Source organism: Gobio gobio (genome assembly GCF_949357685.1).
Source record: "Gobio gobio genome assembly, chromosome: 22".
In the NCBI taxonomy this organism is placed as follows: domain Eukaryota; kingdom Metazoa; phylum Chordata; class Actinopteri; order Cypriniformes; family Gobionidae; genus Gobio; species Gobio gobio.
This window is the reverse complement of record NC_137118.1, coordinates 18,412,053-18,430,788: the sequence shown is the minus strand read 5'-3', so window position 1 is coordinate 18,430,788 and position 18,736 is coordinate 18,412,053. Positions and strand designations below refer to the sequence as shown.

General features: G+C 37.8%; 1 protein-coding gene across 1 annotated transcript in view; it reads right to left on the bottom strand.

The window, feature by feature from the left end:
* Window positions 1-18,736, bottom strand: part of itga1 (integrin, alpha 1) — a 60,149-nt gene that overhangs the window by 8,632 nt on the left and 32,781 nt on the right. The window contains exons 5-20 of the mRNA XM_079803865.1: window positions 17,229-17,343; window positions 16,528-16,649; window positions 14,369-14,517; window positions 13,906-14,056; window positions 13,581-13,755; window positions 13,141-13,214; window positions 11,989-12,133; window positions 11,211-11,353; window positions 8,880-9,023; window positions 7,390-7,650; window positions 5,868-5,998; window positions 5,022-5,185; window positions 4,804-4,940; window positions 2,739-2,849; window positions 898-974; window positions 437-563 (exon numbers count right to left, since the gene is read on the bottom strand). Coding sequence (XP_079659991.1) covers window positions 437-563; window positions 898-974; window positions 2,739-2,849; window positions 4,804-4,940; window positions 5,022-5,185; window positions 5,868-5,998; window positions 7,390-7,650; window positions 8,880-9,023; window positions 11,211-11,353; window positions 11,989-12,133; window positions 13,141-13,214; window positions 13,581-13,755; window positions 13,906-14,056; window positions 14,369-14,517; window positions 16,528-16,649; window positions 17,229-17,343 — 2,226 coding nt within the window. The remainder of the gene's footprint in view (window positions 1-436; window positions 564-897; window positions 975-2,738; window positions 2,850-4,803; window positions 4,941-5,021; window positions 5,186-5,867; window positions 5,999-7,389; window positions 7,651-8,879; window positions 9,024-11,210; window positions 11,354-11,988; window positions 12,134-13,140; window positions 13,215-13,580; window positions 13,756-13,905; window positions 14,057-14,368; window positions 14,518-16,527; window positions 16,650-17,228; window positions 17,344-18,736) is intronic.

Genomic DNA, 18,736 nt, shown 5'->3' with positions numbered 1-18,736 from the left:
TTGTTCCCGGTCACGAGTCGAAACCGCATCAAATGTCTGTGTTTTTTTTGCCAATTGTAAGTGCATATGATGTAAACAACACAAACGTATAGTGAACCGAAAGTTATCCAGGAATAAAGCCATGATGTATTGTATGTGTGTGTGTGTGTGTGTGTGTGTGTATTTCATAGGTGTGTGTGCTCATGACTCTTTATCTCCGCCCACTGCACACCTCCACAAGTTCGGCTGTTTTCGGAAAGAAACGGTACAGCGTATCTGTCTTTAATAAATATAAAACTAAAGACTCTTTGGGGATTTGAAAGATGCAATACTACTTTATAGGTACTCAAGATTAACATGAGATTGGCAGAAACTGTGTGTGTAATGCACTCTTTAAATGTACTGATCTATATAAAAGCAAGCGTTTCTTGAATACATGCCATTACAGATGACTTACCTCAACTTTCACATAGTTGATATTTTCCGTGTGGCTCAGTGTAACCTTGGTATTATAAGCATTATCTCCACTGTTGTGGACCTCGATTTTGACATAGAACTTCTCCTGGTTGCTTTTTATGAGAAGACTATATACAGAAATAAGAGATGGACAAAGTCAGTTTGCATCCAGTGCTTCTGTAATTCTGTTTCATGCCTTGTAGACAAATCTGAGGCTCGTGACATTGACAGGACAACTTGTGCTGAACCTAACAGGGAATATTTATTCTTTCAAAAGTCAACAGAAGGGGGCAGCAGAAAACAGGAATTGACCAAATACACCAGAAAACATTTACCATATGAATAAAACAGCAACCATGACATAGTCCTGTCAAAATGATCTGCATTGTCAATCTACAACAATAATTACATCAAAGACAGAAGAAACATTTTAGGACATTTTTTAAAAGGTAGTATTAATACCTTGAGATGTTTGCATTGGCTGTAAGGTGTAGATTAGCAACACACTTGTCGTCATTCCCGCAGTCCACTAATGCGATCTAGAGCGAAAGAAAATACAAAGAAAAGTAATAAAGGAAGATTTACTCTGACACGCTTAAATGGTCGCAAAAACAAACTTCAAAACATCTTCACCCCTTTAAGTTAAACAATGTTTGCCAAAAAATGTTGGTCTAAATCATTTTCATGACAGTTTTTGTTTTACACCCTTTCCAACAATGTCACTGAATTACAACAAGCGTTAAGCCAACTGTTTCCCACAAATATTTGTGTCAAGAATTGTTTTGCTGTTTAAGTGCTTTACTGAAGAGATCTCAAGAACAACAGAACTTCAAGGAGTAGCTCTGGCAAGCACTACTTAGTGATGTCTCCAGGAAAACGGGCTCTTCCTCTTGATAACCTTATCTGGTGAGCTGGCAAAGCTGTCTGCTTGGGTATTAGCGTGTGTGTGTGCGTGCAGAGAGTAAGTAAGTATTTCACTTTCAGAGATTAGGAGTGTTGAGAAAAAACATGGCAGAGAAGGCTAGCCTCTCTTGGTATAGCAACCAATCATCTGAGAGACGTAAATTACGTGATATTAGTTTGAACTGCTACTGCTGATGTACCAACTGCGTATGGAGAGAAGAGATATTTGAGCGCAAACAAATGTATCAAACTACCATTCAAACAACAGCTACAAATAAAAAATGAAGGAAGACCCCACGCCTATAGGCTAAGCTAAAATATAGGCTACAGCAATCTCTTTTAAAACTGACATTTAAAAGGACAGAAGGGTGGATGTTTCCTTCAAGTGATAGGCTAGATGAGTAAAATTATATTTATATTGTCTTGCTGTATATGTGTCGTTTTCTGTAAATTTTCTGTCTAAAAGTGAGCAAAAAAGCCATTTTAAAGCAACATCTTTGGGAGGGGTTCGGACCGCTAAAATTGGGTGCCTCCTCTATTTTAAAACCCACCAGCTACCATTGGTTTTTATGCATTTTTGGGCTGAGTTTTGACCAGCAGGGGCCACCAGCATGTGGCATTTTGAGCACTTCAAATCTGAATCATTTAGCGAAGCAATTGGTTCAATTGATTCAAAGCTTCTTTTCTCAAATCACTATTATATGCACACCCAAAAAATCTGCTCCTGTGAAACTTTAATAAATCAAATAGTCCTTATTTGGTCGAAACATTGCAATTTATTAAAGTTTCACGGGAGCAGATACAACATCCCGTTTTGAAGCATGGCAGCTGGTCCTGAGCTGGAGCTAGTTACTTCGGACCAGCTTAGGACCAGCACTTGACCAGCTCAAACCATGCTTCCTAACCTGCATATGCAGTTTTTTTTTCAACAGGGAGTGTGCAGGTTTTTCTTGTCTTTGGTTTCTAGATGAATGTCATATACGTTATAAAAAAATTTATAATTTAATTTATAATATATAATAATTATAAATAAAATATATATATATAATGTTTGTCATCAAAATTATAAAATAAACAATAAAATTAATTTGGCCAACTAGTCAACTAGCCCATTAGGAAAAGTCTTGGCATTCCCTATGCCAGTCCCTCCTTTTTCTGCTAATTAAAATCTCATAACTGCGTGTGGGAGAGCAAACATGGAGAAAATCTCTCAGCGCTTGTAAAATTAGAGGAACTTTACTGGACTAATTTACAACTGCCACCCACTTTTACTCCTCCTTTTAATGAGTGTTATAACTGCAGCAGCCAGTGGTTACTGGAGCAGTGAATGCTACACTCTATGACCTACACGTATAAACCTCAGATTTGATTCGGCAACAGGAAAGAGAATGAGATCTTACAGTCTTGTTGAGTGACGTCGGTAATTCCCCATCTAGGACTGGACCCTTGTCTTCATCCGCTAAACCGAATTCCAGCGTGACCATAATGGGGTTTCTGAAATCCAGTTTATCCTGTAGGGAATAATAAAGGATGTTGCAAATTTTTTCAGCTTAACGTCTTTTAGGCAACTTTAATAACAGCCTCAGAAATGGTATCAAATTCATTCTGTCGCTAGCAGCCTATTATCAACTCCGTATTATTGGTTTGTAGGTAAAATTCTCATATTGATCGTCCATCATTAACACAAGGGGGCGTCGCCTCTTACAGCACATTCTGTTTGCTCACAGATATCATACTTCCTCTAGAGCTCAGAGGACGAGTATGCACTCAAGCGGGACGCGCTGCAGTCTCAATGAAGGCTGGGGGTGACTTTGATCAGAGAATCTCTGGCTTTTATTAAACTCAAGTCCTCTACTTTCAAACGCTTAGTTGTTTGCTCTTTATCTACTGAGAGACGTTAAAAGTAACAATCTAGATCAGAGGCCAAGAGATACACAGTTAATGGTTCCAGAGAAGCGCGGGGGCTGGTTTTATAAGAAGCCTGTCTGCACACACAGGGAGGGAGTGTTCAGTCTACATTGCAAGCTAATGCTTTACATTTATACACTTGGCAGACACTTTTATTCAAAGCAAAATGCATTACATTCAAGAAGACATTTGAACAACATATTTAATACATCTTAAACTCTGCACTAGTCTATGAAAATGTCAAATTATCTGGTACTTTTACCAATAATATAATTTCCTGTTTTGTGCTTTTTCCCTTTTGGTAGCACCACATGATGGACAAAGTTTTTCAAATGTTTAAGTAGCTTGTCACTGGAAAAGCTACACTATTTAGTTATTGTCATGTAGGGATGTGCGATTAATTTCGGAAAGATTATGAAAACAAGATAATCGAGGTAAACCGATTATTGTGCCGCTCCCCTATTCCATCCAGCGCACCTTCCTTTCCTTCACAGCAGTGCACTTTCGTTCCTCCCTAAAGGCCCAAACTTTACTTCCAAATCAGCCGAATAAGTGAGTGTTGTAAAATGCAGTCTAGTGTTGCTAAACTGCGGGATGTGTTTGATATTAAACAGTATTATTAAAAGCGCATTAAGCCGCAAAAAAGACACTGTTCCCCAGGCAGATTTTGGTGTGCGCACTCCGAGGCGGAGCCGAAATGGGCTTTGGATCATATGCACCTAAACATATACACACAAATATGTAAAAATGCCTTTTCGGAGCGTATTCATATAAATACAGTGGGTTATGTCTTAAAGCGATAGTTCACCCAAAAATTAGCCCATGATTTACTCACCCTCAAGCCATTCTAAGTGTATATACGACATTCTTCTTTCACGAATACAATCTGAGTTATATAAAAAAAATCCTGGCTAATCCAAGCATTGTAATGGCAGTTGAAAAAAAATGTGCACCCATCCATTATAAAAGTAATCCATACAGCTATGAAGGGTTAATAAAGTTCTTCTGAAGCGAAGCGATGTGTTTGTGTAAGAAAAATATCCATATTTAGCACGTTATAAAGTATAATATCTAGCTTCCACCAGACCGCCTTCCATTTTCAACTTACAAAAAAAGTGTAACTGGCGCAACGTATGACGTCAGACATAGTGTAAGCGTTTTGAACTGCGAGAGGTGTTACACTTTCTTCGTAAGTACTGTACACAAAGATAAGCTAAAATCCAAAGACAGAAGTGTATGCAGCCCTATAGACCTCAGTCAGGATAGCGCCATATTAAAGTTTTGACAGGAATGAAAATGAGTATGTGAGGGACAGAATACAGTGTGTTCAATGGATTGTACTGTTGTTAAACAATATGCATTGTTCAGCTGATGAAAGGTCTTTCTGAAACAAACTCAAAAACACCATGAAACTGTGAGTTGTGAAAATGATGTGATCCAGAACCTTTAAACAATGACTGTAAGTCTATCCCTCACAGCCTCGTTTTCAGCCGTGTTAAATTCAATGTGGTGTCTAACCTGGTCTATACTTGCGTATGAGAAGACTGATTTACTTGCCGACGTGTAGAAGATGTGCTCTTTGCAAAACTGGTTAACGATTGACTTTTGCGTTTGCAATCTCCTGTCCTCTGTTTCGTTAAACCGTCCTCTGGCAACCGCTCTCAGCGAGTCCAGCGTCAAATTGTACCTGATGACTGGAGGGAAATGGCATTTAAAAAAACAGAAAATGAAAGACTTGATTGACAATACATAAAGAAAGAGCATCAGTGGCTCACCAGTTTCATAGTTTGCGTCTTTGTCAGACTTGATCCGGTAACTGAAACACACTTTGGTCTTCACACATACTGTGGTCCTCCCGTGCACCTGACAGGTCTGCTGCAGATTGATCTTGCTTGGGTCGAAGGTCATATTGGCAAGAAGCTCTGCAACATCCCGAGACCTGGATTAAACAAGATCAACAAGATGTTTATGTGAATGGAGCAGCATTTGGAGGATTAATAGGTGTCTCATTTCATTCCGTACAGCAACAGCTGGTTCGTAGATCATAGACTGATTTCAGTCCAGCTAAATACTTCAGATAGTCTCCAAAAATGTAATATGTGGTCAATTACAGGCGAATAGACAGCTCCTAAAAGGCTGGGTGGTGCAGCTTCGGGAGTGAAGATGGCAGAGGTCACTAGACTCTATGGCTTTGCTCTACAGTCGCAGAGTCTCAGCATTAGGGGTCATTTTGTGGCCACTCTGGAATCTGTGATCTCTACAGGGGGATCTAAGAAAGGAAATACTGCCAAGAGTTTATTTCGTGGTTGGAGGCACTCTCACACAGTTTCAGAGACCAACAGAAATGGGTCGTAGCGGAGGGACATAACCCCTGACGGACAAGTCTCTGCAATGTGGGATGTTTAGGCTTAGGTCCAAATTTGAGACAGCTGCTGTGGGTGGGAACCAGGAAGACAGACATCCAGAGGGTAGTGAGTTCAAGTTTCATACCCATGGCTTTTATAGCCCCAGACATTAGTGGGAATTTAAAATGTTGTACTACAGAAGAGATTGCGATGAATAAATAAAAGTTTGGTTGACACACTCAAATAAAAATGACGCTTTAAGTCAAGCACACTCACCAATAAAGTGCGGCCCCTCCTATTCCTCCGATAGTGACGTCAATGATGCCATCATCATTCAAATCCATGATGCCGTGAATTGATTGGCCAAAGAACTTCATGCTCACTCCGTCTCCTCCAGCAGCAATACGCTGAACACAAGCAAACACAAATACCATATTTTTTGTATTATTATTGTCATTATATTAAAACTTCACTATGTAACTTTTCCAACCGCTAGAGGTCGCCTATTCAAAACAAAGGCATAGTTTGATGACGCCAAGTTTGAACGCAGAATCTTGGGACATGTGGTCTTCACCTCACAGCCGGTGGAAAAGAATCGGGATAGGACTCGGGCAGAAATCATGTTCATGGATGTGATTATTAACGTTACTGTAGTATGAAGCAGCAGGACCTTTATTATGGCATAGTCGCCACCGGGACTTTTATTATGTCACAGTCGCCGGCGCCATTTCCACTTTTCCGGCCATGAGTATGAGGTAACGCAGCTCTGTTTATCATATTAGATACATCTGAGTGCGTTGAAAATTATGTTATGATGTTACTGCTTATGGCGGATGCTATGACACTTGTTCACACTGCAGTAAGAGTAAAGCGTTTTTCTGCAAAATAAAACCGGAAACCGAGGGGAACGCAGATATGACGCCATCGACAGGCGACTCCCTCACCGTCCCGGTTACTTGGTTAAAATAGCAATTTCTCACGATTTACAAATAGTTGGAAACATTTGGGATATTGTAAGTACTCAACTGAACAAAATATATAACACTGGCCTAGTGGTTTTTGGATATTTTACTGAAAAAATATTACATAGTGCACCTTTAATAAAATCTGTATTAATATAGTAAATACATTATATGAACTAAATAGAAATATGACATTTATTTTTATTAATAAAGCTTATATTTTAATATAGCAAATATCACAGTATATGTATTAAACAATAACACAATATTTATAATATTAGAGTTTTAAAAAATATGGCATTTTATGAATAAAACAAAAATACCATCTTTATTTTATGATTATATTCATTATGTTAATATATTAACATTTATTTGATCAAAACTTATATTCATATAAATATGGCATTATAAGCATTATAAATATAATAAATACTCCATTATATGCATTAACCAAGAATACAATAATTATTATATTAATATAAACATTTACATTAATATAAAATTAAAATTCAAGTTTAGCTAAAGTTAAAAATCTCAGTTTAGCTAAATGTTTCATTGTCCTGCTTATTTAAATTGATCAATTAAAAAATATATACAATGTATAAATATATAGGCTCCAGCATCCCTGAACAGAATGGGTTAATTGATATACAAGCGACTCTGTACATCAATTATATATATTTGAATTGTTCTGCCGTGTATCACAAATACAATGTAAGCATTTATTGTGTTAAAATGCAACTGTACATACAGTATATACAGGGGGTCTTGTCTTTCTAACCACCAAGGCCTTAATGTTAAAGACCACTTGATGCTATGCTTACAAGATTCCTTACCTGTACATACTTCTCCTTTATTGATTTCTGAGAACCGTGGTAAATATACACCGCCCCTCTGTGGTCGTTCTCCAAAGGTGATCCGATCACTATGTCATTGAAGTCGTCCAGGTTGAGGTCGGGAACGGCAGCGATTGCAGTGCCAAAGCGTGCGCCGCAGGGCTCGTTCTTATTGATGATTTTACAGTTGCTCCGAGAGTTAGCCGTACAACAGGTCTGATTGAGCGGCTTCAGTGTCATCTCATGTTCAAACAGCCCATCCTGAGGGTAACAATCAGATACACAGAGTAAATGCCTGAGATACGGCAGCTCTCAGTGTGGCCTACAGCCTCGTGGTTGAAGATATGGGTAAAAATGTAGGTTTGAATCCTGCCAGATTGTGACCTTGAGTAAGACGTTGGAACAAGAAATTTTACCCCAGGTTGCTCCATGGGATTGGGCGATAATGAACAAAAACATTGAAACTTGAGACATTTAGAAGAAAAGATGGTTTTAAAGATGGTTAAAGAACAGGAAAGAAAAGACGAAATCATAAATATAAATATAATAAACACTGCATTGTGTGAATTGAACAAAAACACCATATTTTTTTAATATAGTTACTATATTAATATATTTATACAATTTATTATATTAATAAAGTTTACATTAATATGACAAATATTGCATTATATGTACAAAAATACGGTATATTAATATAGTTTATATAAACATAATAAACACTCCATTATATGAATTAAACATTAATACAATATTTATTTATTAATGAACCTCATGTTAATATAACAACTAATACATTATATGCATTCAACATTTTGATGAACAAAAACTAAGATTTTTTTGAGAAAATATAAAACCTATAAAGATTAAACAGATGGGGTTAAACAGAAAATAAGAAGAAACAAACCACATTTCAATATGCAAATAAACAAGACATAAGACAGATCGTAATTTGTCGGTTAGATTTCTTGAATGACAAGCATTGTAAGAATGTAATTCAAAGGTTATAAAAGGTTTTAAGGGTTGCATTTATGTCCAAAGTTTAAATAGAGTCTGTGTGTTAAGTGTTTTTTTTCTCCAAAATGTTCAAATCAAAACAAATATGTGGGTTCAGTAGTGCTGCCTCGTAAACACTAAAATGCTTCACAAAGAAACACTTGACCAAAAACCAATAAAAATTGCTCCATTTACGCCATTATTTGGAAGATCTTGAGAGCAGGTGCTCCACAGAGGCTGGTATTTTGCTGGAGATATTACAGTTTCATTAGATTTCCATTCCCATGATGCCAAGCTCTCATTCCAACCCCTCCCCTGCTCTGGGACCATTTATCTCAGGCTGAACACCAACACAACACACACTCCCTGAAGACAGATCCAAATTTACTGCTCCCACATGCTCTCGCATGGAATGAAGGTACTACACTCCCCTACACATGTTTTCAGTATGTGGAATGAGGCACATCACACACAGATTAAAGACACACACACACCTTATTGAGTTTGTAGATGTAGACTTGACCTTGTTCGTCTCTCTCTGGACCCATATACATGGGAGCTCCTACCAGGAGGATGTCAGTGTAATTGTCACGGTCAATGTCATGCGTCTGGAGGACGCTGCCGAAATAGGAGCCGATCTACAAAAAGCATGACAGAAAAAAAAAATACTATTGAGAATGAAACTGCAATTCAAACAAAAGGATGAAGCAGACATATATAACATGTATAAATATTAGGGCTGTAAATCGATCCAAATATTTAATCGTGATTAATCGCAGGATTGTCATGAGTTAACTCGCGATTAATCGCAGCTTTATCGCACATTTTTATCAGTTCTTAAATTAATATGTGGCAAGTTTTTAATACTCTTATCAACATGGGTATGGACAAATATACATGCTTTAAGCAAAAGTATGTTTATTATTAGTGAAACCATACTCAACAGAGCATGAAGACTAGACATGTATCAAAGCTCATAGATATTTTTCAAAGAACGTGTTCATGTCTCTTAAGACTAAGCTTAAAAATTCAGAATAAGCTGTGATTTCTCTCATTTTAAAAATAGAAATAAAGGGAGTTTTTACACTGACAGTTTAGTTCAGAACAGGGCTCAGTTGAGTGTGAAAAATTGGTCATGTGAAAGCTGTCATGCGGACCTGGGAGCGCACCAGGGTACCTCACCATACCTGGAGGAGGTTGTAACGAGTAGGAATATAGTGTGGCCCCTTTAAAGGGTTAGTTCCCACAAAAATGAAAATTCTGTCATTAATTACTTACCCTCATGTCGTTCGACACTGGGTTTGGATCAGCGGTCAGTGGTTTGGATTGCCAAAGTCACGTATTTCAGCAGTTTGCCGGTTGACACGCGATCCGAATCATGATTCGACTCGCTGATTCATAGCGCTTCGAAGCTTCATGATGCCATGTTTTGAAATCGGTCATCACTATATAAGTCGTTATTTAGGTTTTTTTTGCGCACAAAAACTATTCTCGTCGCTTCATAAAGTTATTGTAGAACCACTGTAGTGTGATGGACTTTGTAACGACGTCTTTAGTACCTTTTATGGGTCTTGAGAGTGTACAGTGCATTGTGCCAATGGAGGCCTTTCTGAGCAATCGGATTTCAACTAAAATATCTTCATTTGTGTTCCGAAGATGAACGGAGGTCTTACAGATGTCGAACGACATGAGGGTAAGTAATTAATGACAGAATTTTCATTTTTGGGTGAAATAACCCTTTAAGAGCTGTGCGCTCCCTGTTGAACTGCCTGCATTTTGTGTGTGTGCGCACTGCGCCTCGAGCACTCCCATGTACGTGGATTACTTTCTGTTGCTCACATTTCGTTATTTTGTTTTATTTAGTAACGCTGTGGATGGAACGGAGTTTGTGCTGCACTCTTATGAGAGTTTCGCGGGGAATAAAGTGCGAGCTGTTTGATGTCAATCGCCTCCGTGTTTGCATTAACTCAAGTTAAGTGAGCTATCCCTATTTTTTTCATCCGGACACAATGCGTTACAAGGTGCTCTGAGTTCGGTTGCACTCGAACTGTGCTGCGATTCACGTGAACAGTGTGAGAAACGCGGACTCGGGAGCGCTCTTGTTCAGAAAAGTAACCTGCGCATTCGTTTTAGCCACCTGTAATGTATTTAGTTCAATAAAACACATGTACTGTAAGTGGTGATGGTGTTAATGATTTACCTCGGATATGAGCGAGAGCGAGCTTGCAGTGTTTTCGTGCATTGCGCTCGGACTGCAGCACACACGTTAAACAGTTTTTCAGTTTTCGGCCTCGCTCTGTTCCCACTGCTTTCGACCCTGCCCTGCTTGCCACACACCAGATGCCCCGTTCTCCTTAGTTTCTCTGAGTTGTGTGACCACACCTGTATGCTCTAAGCTGCCTGACACACCCGAAATGCCACATTTCTGCACTGAAGAAGTCAGCCAGTTGCTTAGCTAAAATGCTGTAGAAACTGGCTGCAACGAATGTGTGAAATGTGATCTGAACATGTTTTAAAATTAATTTCAAAATATATGATATAAATATATAATTTCTTTATATTGTATTCTTCATTTTTTCTTGTGATTTTGGGGTGAAATGTTATAAGAATATGCTTTTAAAATATTTATTTATACAATACCTTTAAAAAAAATGATGTTGGGGTGAAATGTGATCTGAACTTGTTTTGAAAATTCATTTTACCGGTACATATAATTATTTATATAATTTAATTTCTTTATATAATTTCTTTATTTTCTTCTGATTTTGGGGTGAAATGTCATCTGTGAGATCCACCCAAAATTGAGGTTGTGATCATGAATATACCTGCTCTCCTTTCAACGTCTGCGTTATGGTGAAGTTTTCTCCGTCGAAGCGGTACACCGTGACACGTCCGCTGTGGTTAAACCGTGGTGCTCCTGTGATGTACAGCACTCCATTGGGTGTGTACGCTGACTGCACATCATAACCTGCAAGCAAAACCACACTGCAGCCTTTACTACCACACAACTAACCCAACCTCAAAAAACATTTGGAGTAGTCTGCACGCTTAATATGAAACAGCTGGGACTGAAATCATAAACCGTTTAATAACCGAGGACACAGGCATCGTTGGGAGTATTGTTAGAATAAACCAACTTGACTGATTGTAAATCAGCATTTGCGAAACAGCGCTTCCGCGCAGCTCGTTCTCCAAACACGTTTATCAGACAGAGTCATTTCAAATCACTCCCTTTGTTTAGTTTCTGGAGCGACATCCTTAAAAGGGGATGTGCAGAGAGTGTGAGCGTTTGCACTTACTGTGTGAGTGTTTATGGGATGGCAGAAGATCGTGACAATATGTTTAGACTGCTACCACAATACTGTCCTCTATAATACGCTTCCCTGTCGCCCTGAGGCGAATATTATGAAGGATATACCATTCCTGATATGTATATACAGCATTTTTATTGTTTGGTTTCCAAGAAATATAATCGTTCATGGACTTGGCTTAACACCTTTCTAGTCTTCTAGGCCTTTACTAGGCATGAAGGCCTTAACTAATCTTACTATCAATAAAACTGGCAAACGATCCAAAAGATTTGGTCAAATGTCGATTTCTTACCTACATATCCCGCCATGCCTTCGTACCTCTGCTCCTCAGGGTTGTGGAAGGTGTTTTTTTTTGGAACGACAAACTCGTTCCCAGCTTGCATCACTACAGTCCCATTCCAGTCGAAAGCTCCCACGGCTCCCAGCATAACACCCGCCTGTCAGAAAGACATGTATTAAAGGAATATGACAAGTTCAATATGTAAGTCAAGCAAGCACATTTGAGCTTCAGCTTACAATATTTGATCAGCTTTACATATGTGCATTGATCAATGTTTATATGTAAATAAAGGACTAAATTAAATCTGTCCATCATATAAAGCAATCATGTCTCTTCAAAAGACTTGGATTAACCACTTCATTCATGTGGATTACATTTACGGTGTCTTTATGAACTTTTTGTTGGAATAGACTTTCAATGGAGGGATAGAAATCTCTCAGATTTTATTAAAAATATATTTATTTGTGAATTGATGATGATGAAAGTCTTATGGGTTTGAAACGACACGAGTAAATGACAGAACATCACTTTAAGCTAAATCCACAGCATTTCCACTTGTCCCCCCTTTTCTTTAAAAAAAGAAAAATCTGAGTTACGAGACACTTACAATGGAACTGAATGGGGCCAATTCATAAATATTAAAATCTGACAACACATTGCCTAAATGGACTGTAAAAATTATGATTTAAACAGCTTTACAGCTCAAATAATACACACGTTTAAACTGAATAATTAATGTAAGTGCTTTTATAAAATGATCAGCTTTTAAATCCTCAAAAATCATTAGCATTTGAAAGGAATAACCTTTACTATATTCAATAATGCCTTAGTATGCAACACTGGATGTGATCATTTACATACAAAATTGTATACAAAATTTGTTCTGTTCGCATTTTACGACTGAGGCATAGTGTTTACCCCAGCAATGCATTTGAAAATATGTTACTAAAGTAACACTGTCGTCTCTGTAAAATTGAGAAAGGAAGCGACACACTGACACACTCAGAGTGCTCTTCCTTTTTTGATTCATAGCTAAACACTCAGCCGCGTGCATTTCCTCTGTTGTCACGCATGAGACACCAGCTGCAGGATGCCAGAATAAGGTAAATCAGAGAACAGAATCTGATCACCATATTCACGAGGGCAGAGCGATTGAACACTTACTTTAGACGTGTGAGCGCTGAATCCCGCCTGAGACATTTCCATCTCGAAGGAGGAGGTGTGCTTCCCAGATGTGGCTGTTAGATATAAAGGACATTTTTTACACAGATTTGATGAAGAATGTTGTGGTTACTACAACTTTTAACATTTAGAAAAACATTTTCATATTCATAAGCTAGGGCTTAGCCAGGTGGTTGCTTAACTGGGGCCAGTTGCATAAACATAGTTAAGATTGAGTTTTAAGAACTAGTCTGAACAATTAGCCGTTAGTTAGGGCTAATCTTCTTACTTTTTAGATTCAAAATAGACCAATCTACTATTTAATGTAACTGACTTTAAAAAGATTAAACAGTCAAATTAGATGACCATGTGTCCAATTACATGTTAGGGTACTTAATGTTAGGGATCTAAACATTTTTATTGTGATGCGTTTGGTACATTACCCTCTAAGGCAAAGATCTTGCTTCCTAAGGCGTCAACGATGGTCACTAAAGCAAGTTCATCCGACACATTGAAGAAATGATCGCTTTTGTGCTCGCTAGCAATGGCTTCAATTTCGTCAACAAACTTCTTCACCTCTTCAGTGGTTTTATTCTGCCGATTATAGTCGCCAAGGACCTATGAAAGACAAATTACATGTGCCACATTAAAAAGTAACAGTCTGTTGGTTTTAACGTTTCCTACTGAAACCACTGAATCCATGCAGCACAGTATTTCTTTCTTTCTTTTTTATTATAATTATTATTATATATTGTTGAATGTACTTACAGCAATGGCAAACCTCTCAATACCATCATTTTCACACTCTTCAATGACACGTTTCAAGTCGTAGTGGTCATGTGACTCCCCATCTGTGATGATCACCATGACTTTTTTGACCCCTGATCTTGCTCCTCGCTCCTCTGTAAAGGCCTCTTTCCTTTAGAAAACAAAGAACTTCAGGTCAAGATTCTGCACAATGTTTCTGAAACGTCCTTTGTCTGAATAGACACGTTGAAAATTATTATTGCTATTACATGATTTTTCTGAAATACAACAGGGTCCGAAAGTCTGAGATTTACCAGTGAAAATGCTGAAATCCGATACATTTTTTAGTTCCCCTTTTGTTATTCAGCATACATTTTATCACAACACTTTTATATTTTTAGCTTAGTTCCAATTTTGAAAGTAGATTGAGAATCATATTTTTGTTGTAGCCTCAGACTTTGGGACTGAACGGTAAGCGCAGTACCTTGCAGTATCAATGCCGAGAGCTGTCATGGTTTTGTGGCCCGTTCTTTGAGGTATCTTGCCGGCTTCCAGAACAAGGTCTTTTGTGTTACTGAACTGGCTGAGATTGAAGACATGGCCAACATCATCCCCGTACGACACAATGCCCACCTGGAGAAGCAAAAGCCCAAACAAACACACACACACACACACACACACATAAAGTTCAGGTGGTGCTACCAAACATGGACAGTTTGGGTGGCCCCCAGACACACAGTCGTCTCTCTCTGCTAAATGTCTGTGTCTGTGCTGACTCAAATGTGATGTCATCCTCTAAAAAAAAAATTAACATTTATTTAGCCATGGAATATGTGGTCTTGCCCCAGCTCAGCGTTCTGGAGCCATATTTTCCAGCGGCATGCTCAAGAAAGCCTTTATTTCCCTAGGATCAAACCACCCAGTAGCTTCTCCATGGAAAGTCTTTATGTAATACTCCTTGTAAAGATGTTAGTATAAGCTCATGACACTTGATGAACACAACTTTGACAAAATAAATTGCTTTGCTTTTCAACAAGTACACTCTTTAGAAAACAAATCCAATCATTTAAAAATCCTATGTAAAGGCAGAGTTCACCCAAGAATGATGGCATTATGTACAGATTTTCACTTTCCAAACCAGTGTTGTTATTTTTAAAGAATTAGTTCCCTTTTAAATAAACTGTTGCTGATAATTTACTCACCCCCATGTCATCCAAGATGTCCATGTCTTTCTTTCTTCAGTCGAAAAGAAATTAAGGTTTTTGATGAAAACATTCCAGGATTTTTCTCCATATAATGGACTTCAATGGGCTCCAAACGGTTCAAGGTCCAAATAACAGTTTCAGTACAGCTTCAAAGGGCTTTAAACGATACCAAACGATGAATAAGGGTCGTATCTAGCAAAATGATCAGTTTCTGCGAGAAACCGAGCAGTATTTATGCTATTATTTTACCTCTTATCTGACGAACGTGATCATCTCTGAGCTCCGCCATAACTTCCGTTAAGTGAGGTCAAAATACGAGCGTGGTCATAGATATATCGATCGTAGATGCCTCATTCTACTGATCCGAGCAGGCGTTAATGAGGACGTCTTGGATGACATGGGGGTGAGTAAATTATCAGCAAAAGTTTATTTAAAAGTGAACTAATCCTTTAACTAAAACTAAACTATTACAATTTGTTTTTGTTAATTGTAATAAAACAGAAAAGCTGAAATAGAATATAAATATTAGATGAAAAACTAACTGGAATAAATTAAATTTAACTATAAGTGCTAAAATTTATGAAAAAAATAAATAAAGCTAAACAGAGATATAAAAAAGAATAGAAAAATATAAGTTTCTAAAACTTATGAAGTTTTTGAAATTGTAAAGGTTATTGAAAATTTTGATTTAAAATATAATTGTATATAAATAATACTAAAATAAAAAAAATTCTGTATACATTTATTTCTCCCAGTGGAACAAAAAGTAGATATTTAGATTTTTTTTAAAAATTGTTTTGGGGGTTCTTTTGGACCCTGTTTAAACAACTTGGGCTTAAACAGCTCACCCTTTTACAGTGGATTTAGTGCACAAGTAACTGACAGTCATAACCTAAATATGTTTTTCATTTACAATAATCACTACTAAAATAACCTACTCTCTGTGCCATCAGTCACGTGCACTTTCAAGCTCCGGTGATATCCCAGTTCTTTGCTCGTTTTGACCAGATCATTGAATTGAATCGTTGTTGATTCAAGAACAGCTGCAATCGGATCAGTCCAATTCGTGAATTCACTGCGATTTGTGAACCAATTCAACAGATTCATTGGAAAGAATCGGCCATCTCTCTTGCGTCTGAAAGGGCGTGGCAAAATAACGAGGAACGATTTGTTTTAATGAAATGTAGTGGAGTAAAAAAAGTATGATATTATGCTTTGGAATGTAGTGAAGTAGAAGTAAAAGTTTCCCAAAATATAAATACTCTGATGAAGTATAGATACTTGACAAATGTACTGAAGTACAGTAACAAAGTAAAAATACTTTGTTACTGTGTTAAACAAAGTGTATATGTTATTGTAAACTGTTGTCATTTCTAAGGCGTTTCAAAGCTAGACTACAAGGTTGTTGAAAAAAGCACTGCAATCCAAAAAATCTCACCCGGGCCGGTCCGATTTCAATACTCTGGAGAAATTTTTTCAGGAAGTCAGTGATGGGGTCCCACGGGTAGATGCTGTTGGAACCGTCCAACACTATGACAATGTCCATATCCTGCGTGCACTCTGAAACAAGCAAATAAACCTAATGAGCACCTTCATTACAATTATACTAGTGAGAAAGATAAATAAATATCACACTGCTTTTGTTTAAATTACAGAAAGGCAGCTGAAGGCCAACAGCCACTAGTAGGTTTACATAGGAATTACATTACATAGCTCACTGAAACACTTACATAAAAAATGTTATGAAACATTGAGAGATGAAATTGTACATGACATTGACCTTGTCACGACAGGAAAGTGGTGATTAACCCCAGCTTATGTGACCTTTCATCAGAAACTTAATATAGGTTGTACATCTTTCACCAAATTGAGAATTCAAATTAGAATTTAATGACGCATAATTCAAATGAAATGATGCAACAGTCTTTCCTGTGGTTGGAGATGAGCAAGAAGTTCATTGTTGCTATGATTCTTCATACAGTATGTGTGTGTTTATGATGAGTCACTGGCTCCATGTTGCGTTGGTAGATGTCAGCTCTCCTAAACACATCCTAACATGGATATGCGGTGCAAGGGGTACCGGCTGTGGTTTACACGGCTGGAATGCGCTAATGTACACGAACAACACGTGTGTCGTACCTCGTACAGTTGGAGCAATGGAGTTGAGGACTTTAAAAGAGGAGCTGACGTTCGAGCAGATCCCAGTGATGTACTGCTGCTTTCCACACATGTAGCCATACTGAGGACCACAGGCCTGTCCAGAGGGTACAAGAGAGAGAGAGATTGGACCACTGAGGAATATGACATGTAACTCTACAGTCCTCACAGAATCTTTTTTTGTGTTATATATTTTCATCACGTGCTGTTACGCATACATACATTTAGCCCATGCATGTGTTAAAGTTGAGTAGCAAATATGGCCCAGTCAAAAGAGCTCTCACAAAAGCTATACAGAAGATTCTAACCCTACAAGATCCAAAACACTAAAAGTTCTAGAGACACAGATGTCAGCCTTATTCATAAGTTTAAAATTTGAGGGTGTTGAAGAAAAAGCACAATATCATTAACCCTCATTGTTCCCTCGCACTTTGTAACAAATCCTTCCCTCATGGGTCAAAATGACCCGAAGCCCTAAAATGATACTTTATTTTTACATTTAATTCAACCTTTAATTATCAATAAATAATAAATAAATAAATAATATTTATTTATTTATTTCAATTCACAATTTCATGAATAACCCTTCTAATTCAGCTCAAAATGTTACATTGGGTGTCTTTGCCGACCTCTTGTGGAAAAATAATAATATAACACAATGTCAAATTGACACACAAGGGAAGGATTTGTTACTCGAATACACAACTCTGTACACAAAACTCCTTGAATCCAGTCTTTTTGTGTGTGAATTCGAGATTCAAGCGCGACAAACATCCTAGGGTTTTGGACTACTCCGATGAACATACATTTTCGGCTCAAAAGGGTTTTAGGGGAATAAAATGTTGAGCAGAGCAACTGAAAAAATTTACTCAATTTACTGCCAAAGACTTGCAAGATGACCTGATAAAAGGCATGAAAAGGCATGGCCTTCATGTTGGGATGATCTTGCCGAATGCCACTCATGACCAAGAAGAACAAAAAGGCAAACTTGAATATGCTAAAATTCATTTGAATAGACCTGCGGAGTTCTGGAAGAATTTAAAGGAGTGATGTTATCAAACTGGAACTTTGATGTGACTCATGGATCAGCGTTATTTCTGGCGCAAAAAAGGCAAAGCTTAAGAGCAGAAGAACACCATCTCCATCATCAAACATGGAGGCGGTCCAGTCTTGTTTTAGGGGTGCTTTGCTGTTGCAGGAAGCGAAGATTTTGACTGTATGAAGGAAATTATGAATTCTTTGATGTATCAAGCCATTTTGGCAAAGATGGTGATGCCTTCGGTGCAGAGACTGAAGCTCAATGATCAATGGACTTTCCTGCAGGACACTCATCCCAAAGTATACATCCAATTCTACTTATGCTTGGTTCAGGGATCAGTCGTAGGATGTTTTTGAGTGGCTTGTACAGTCTTCAGATTTAAATATCAATGAAAATATTTGTTGGAATTTGAAGAAAGCAGTGGTAACATTAAAACCAAAAATGATCAGTC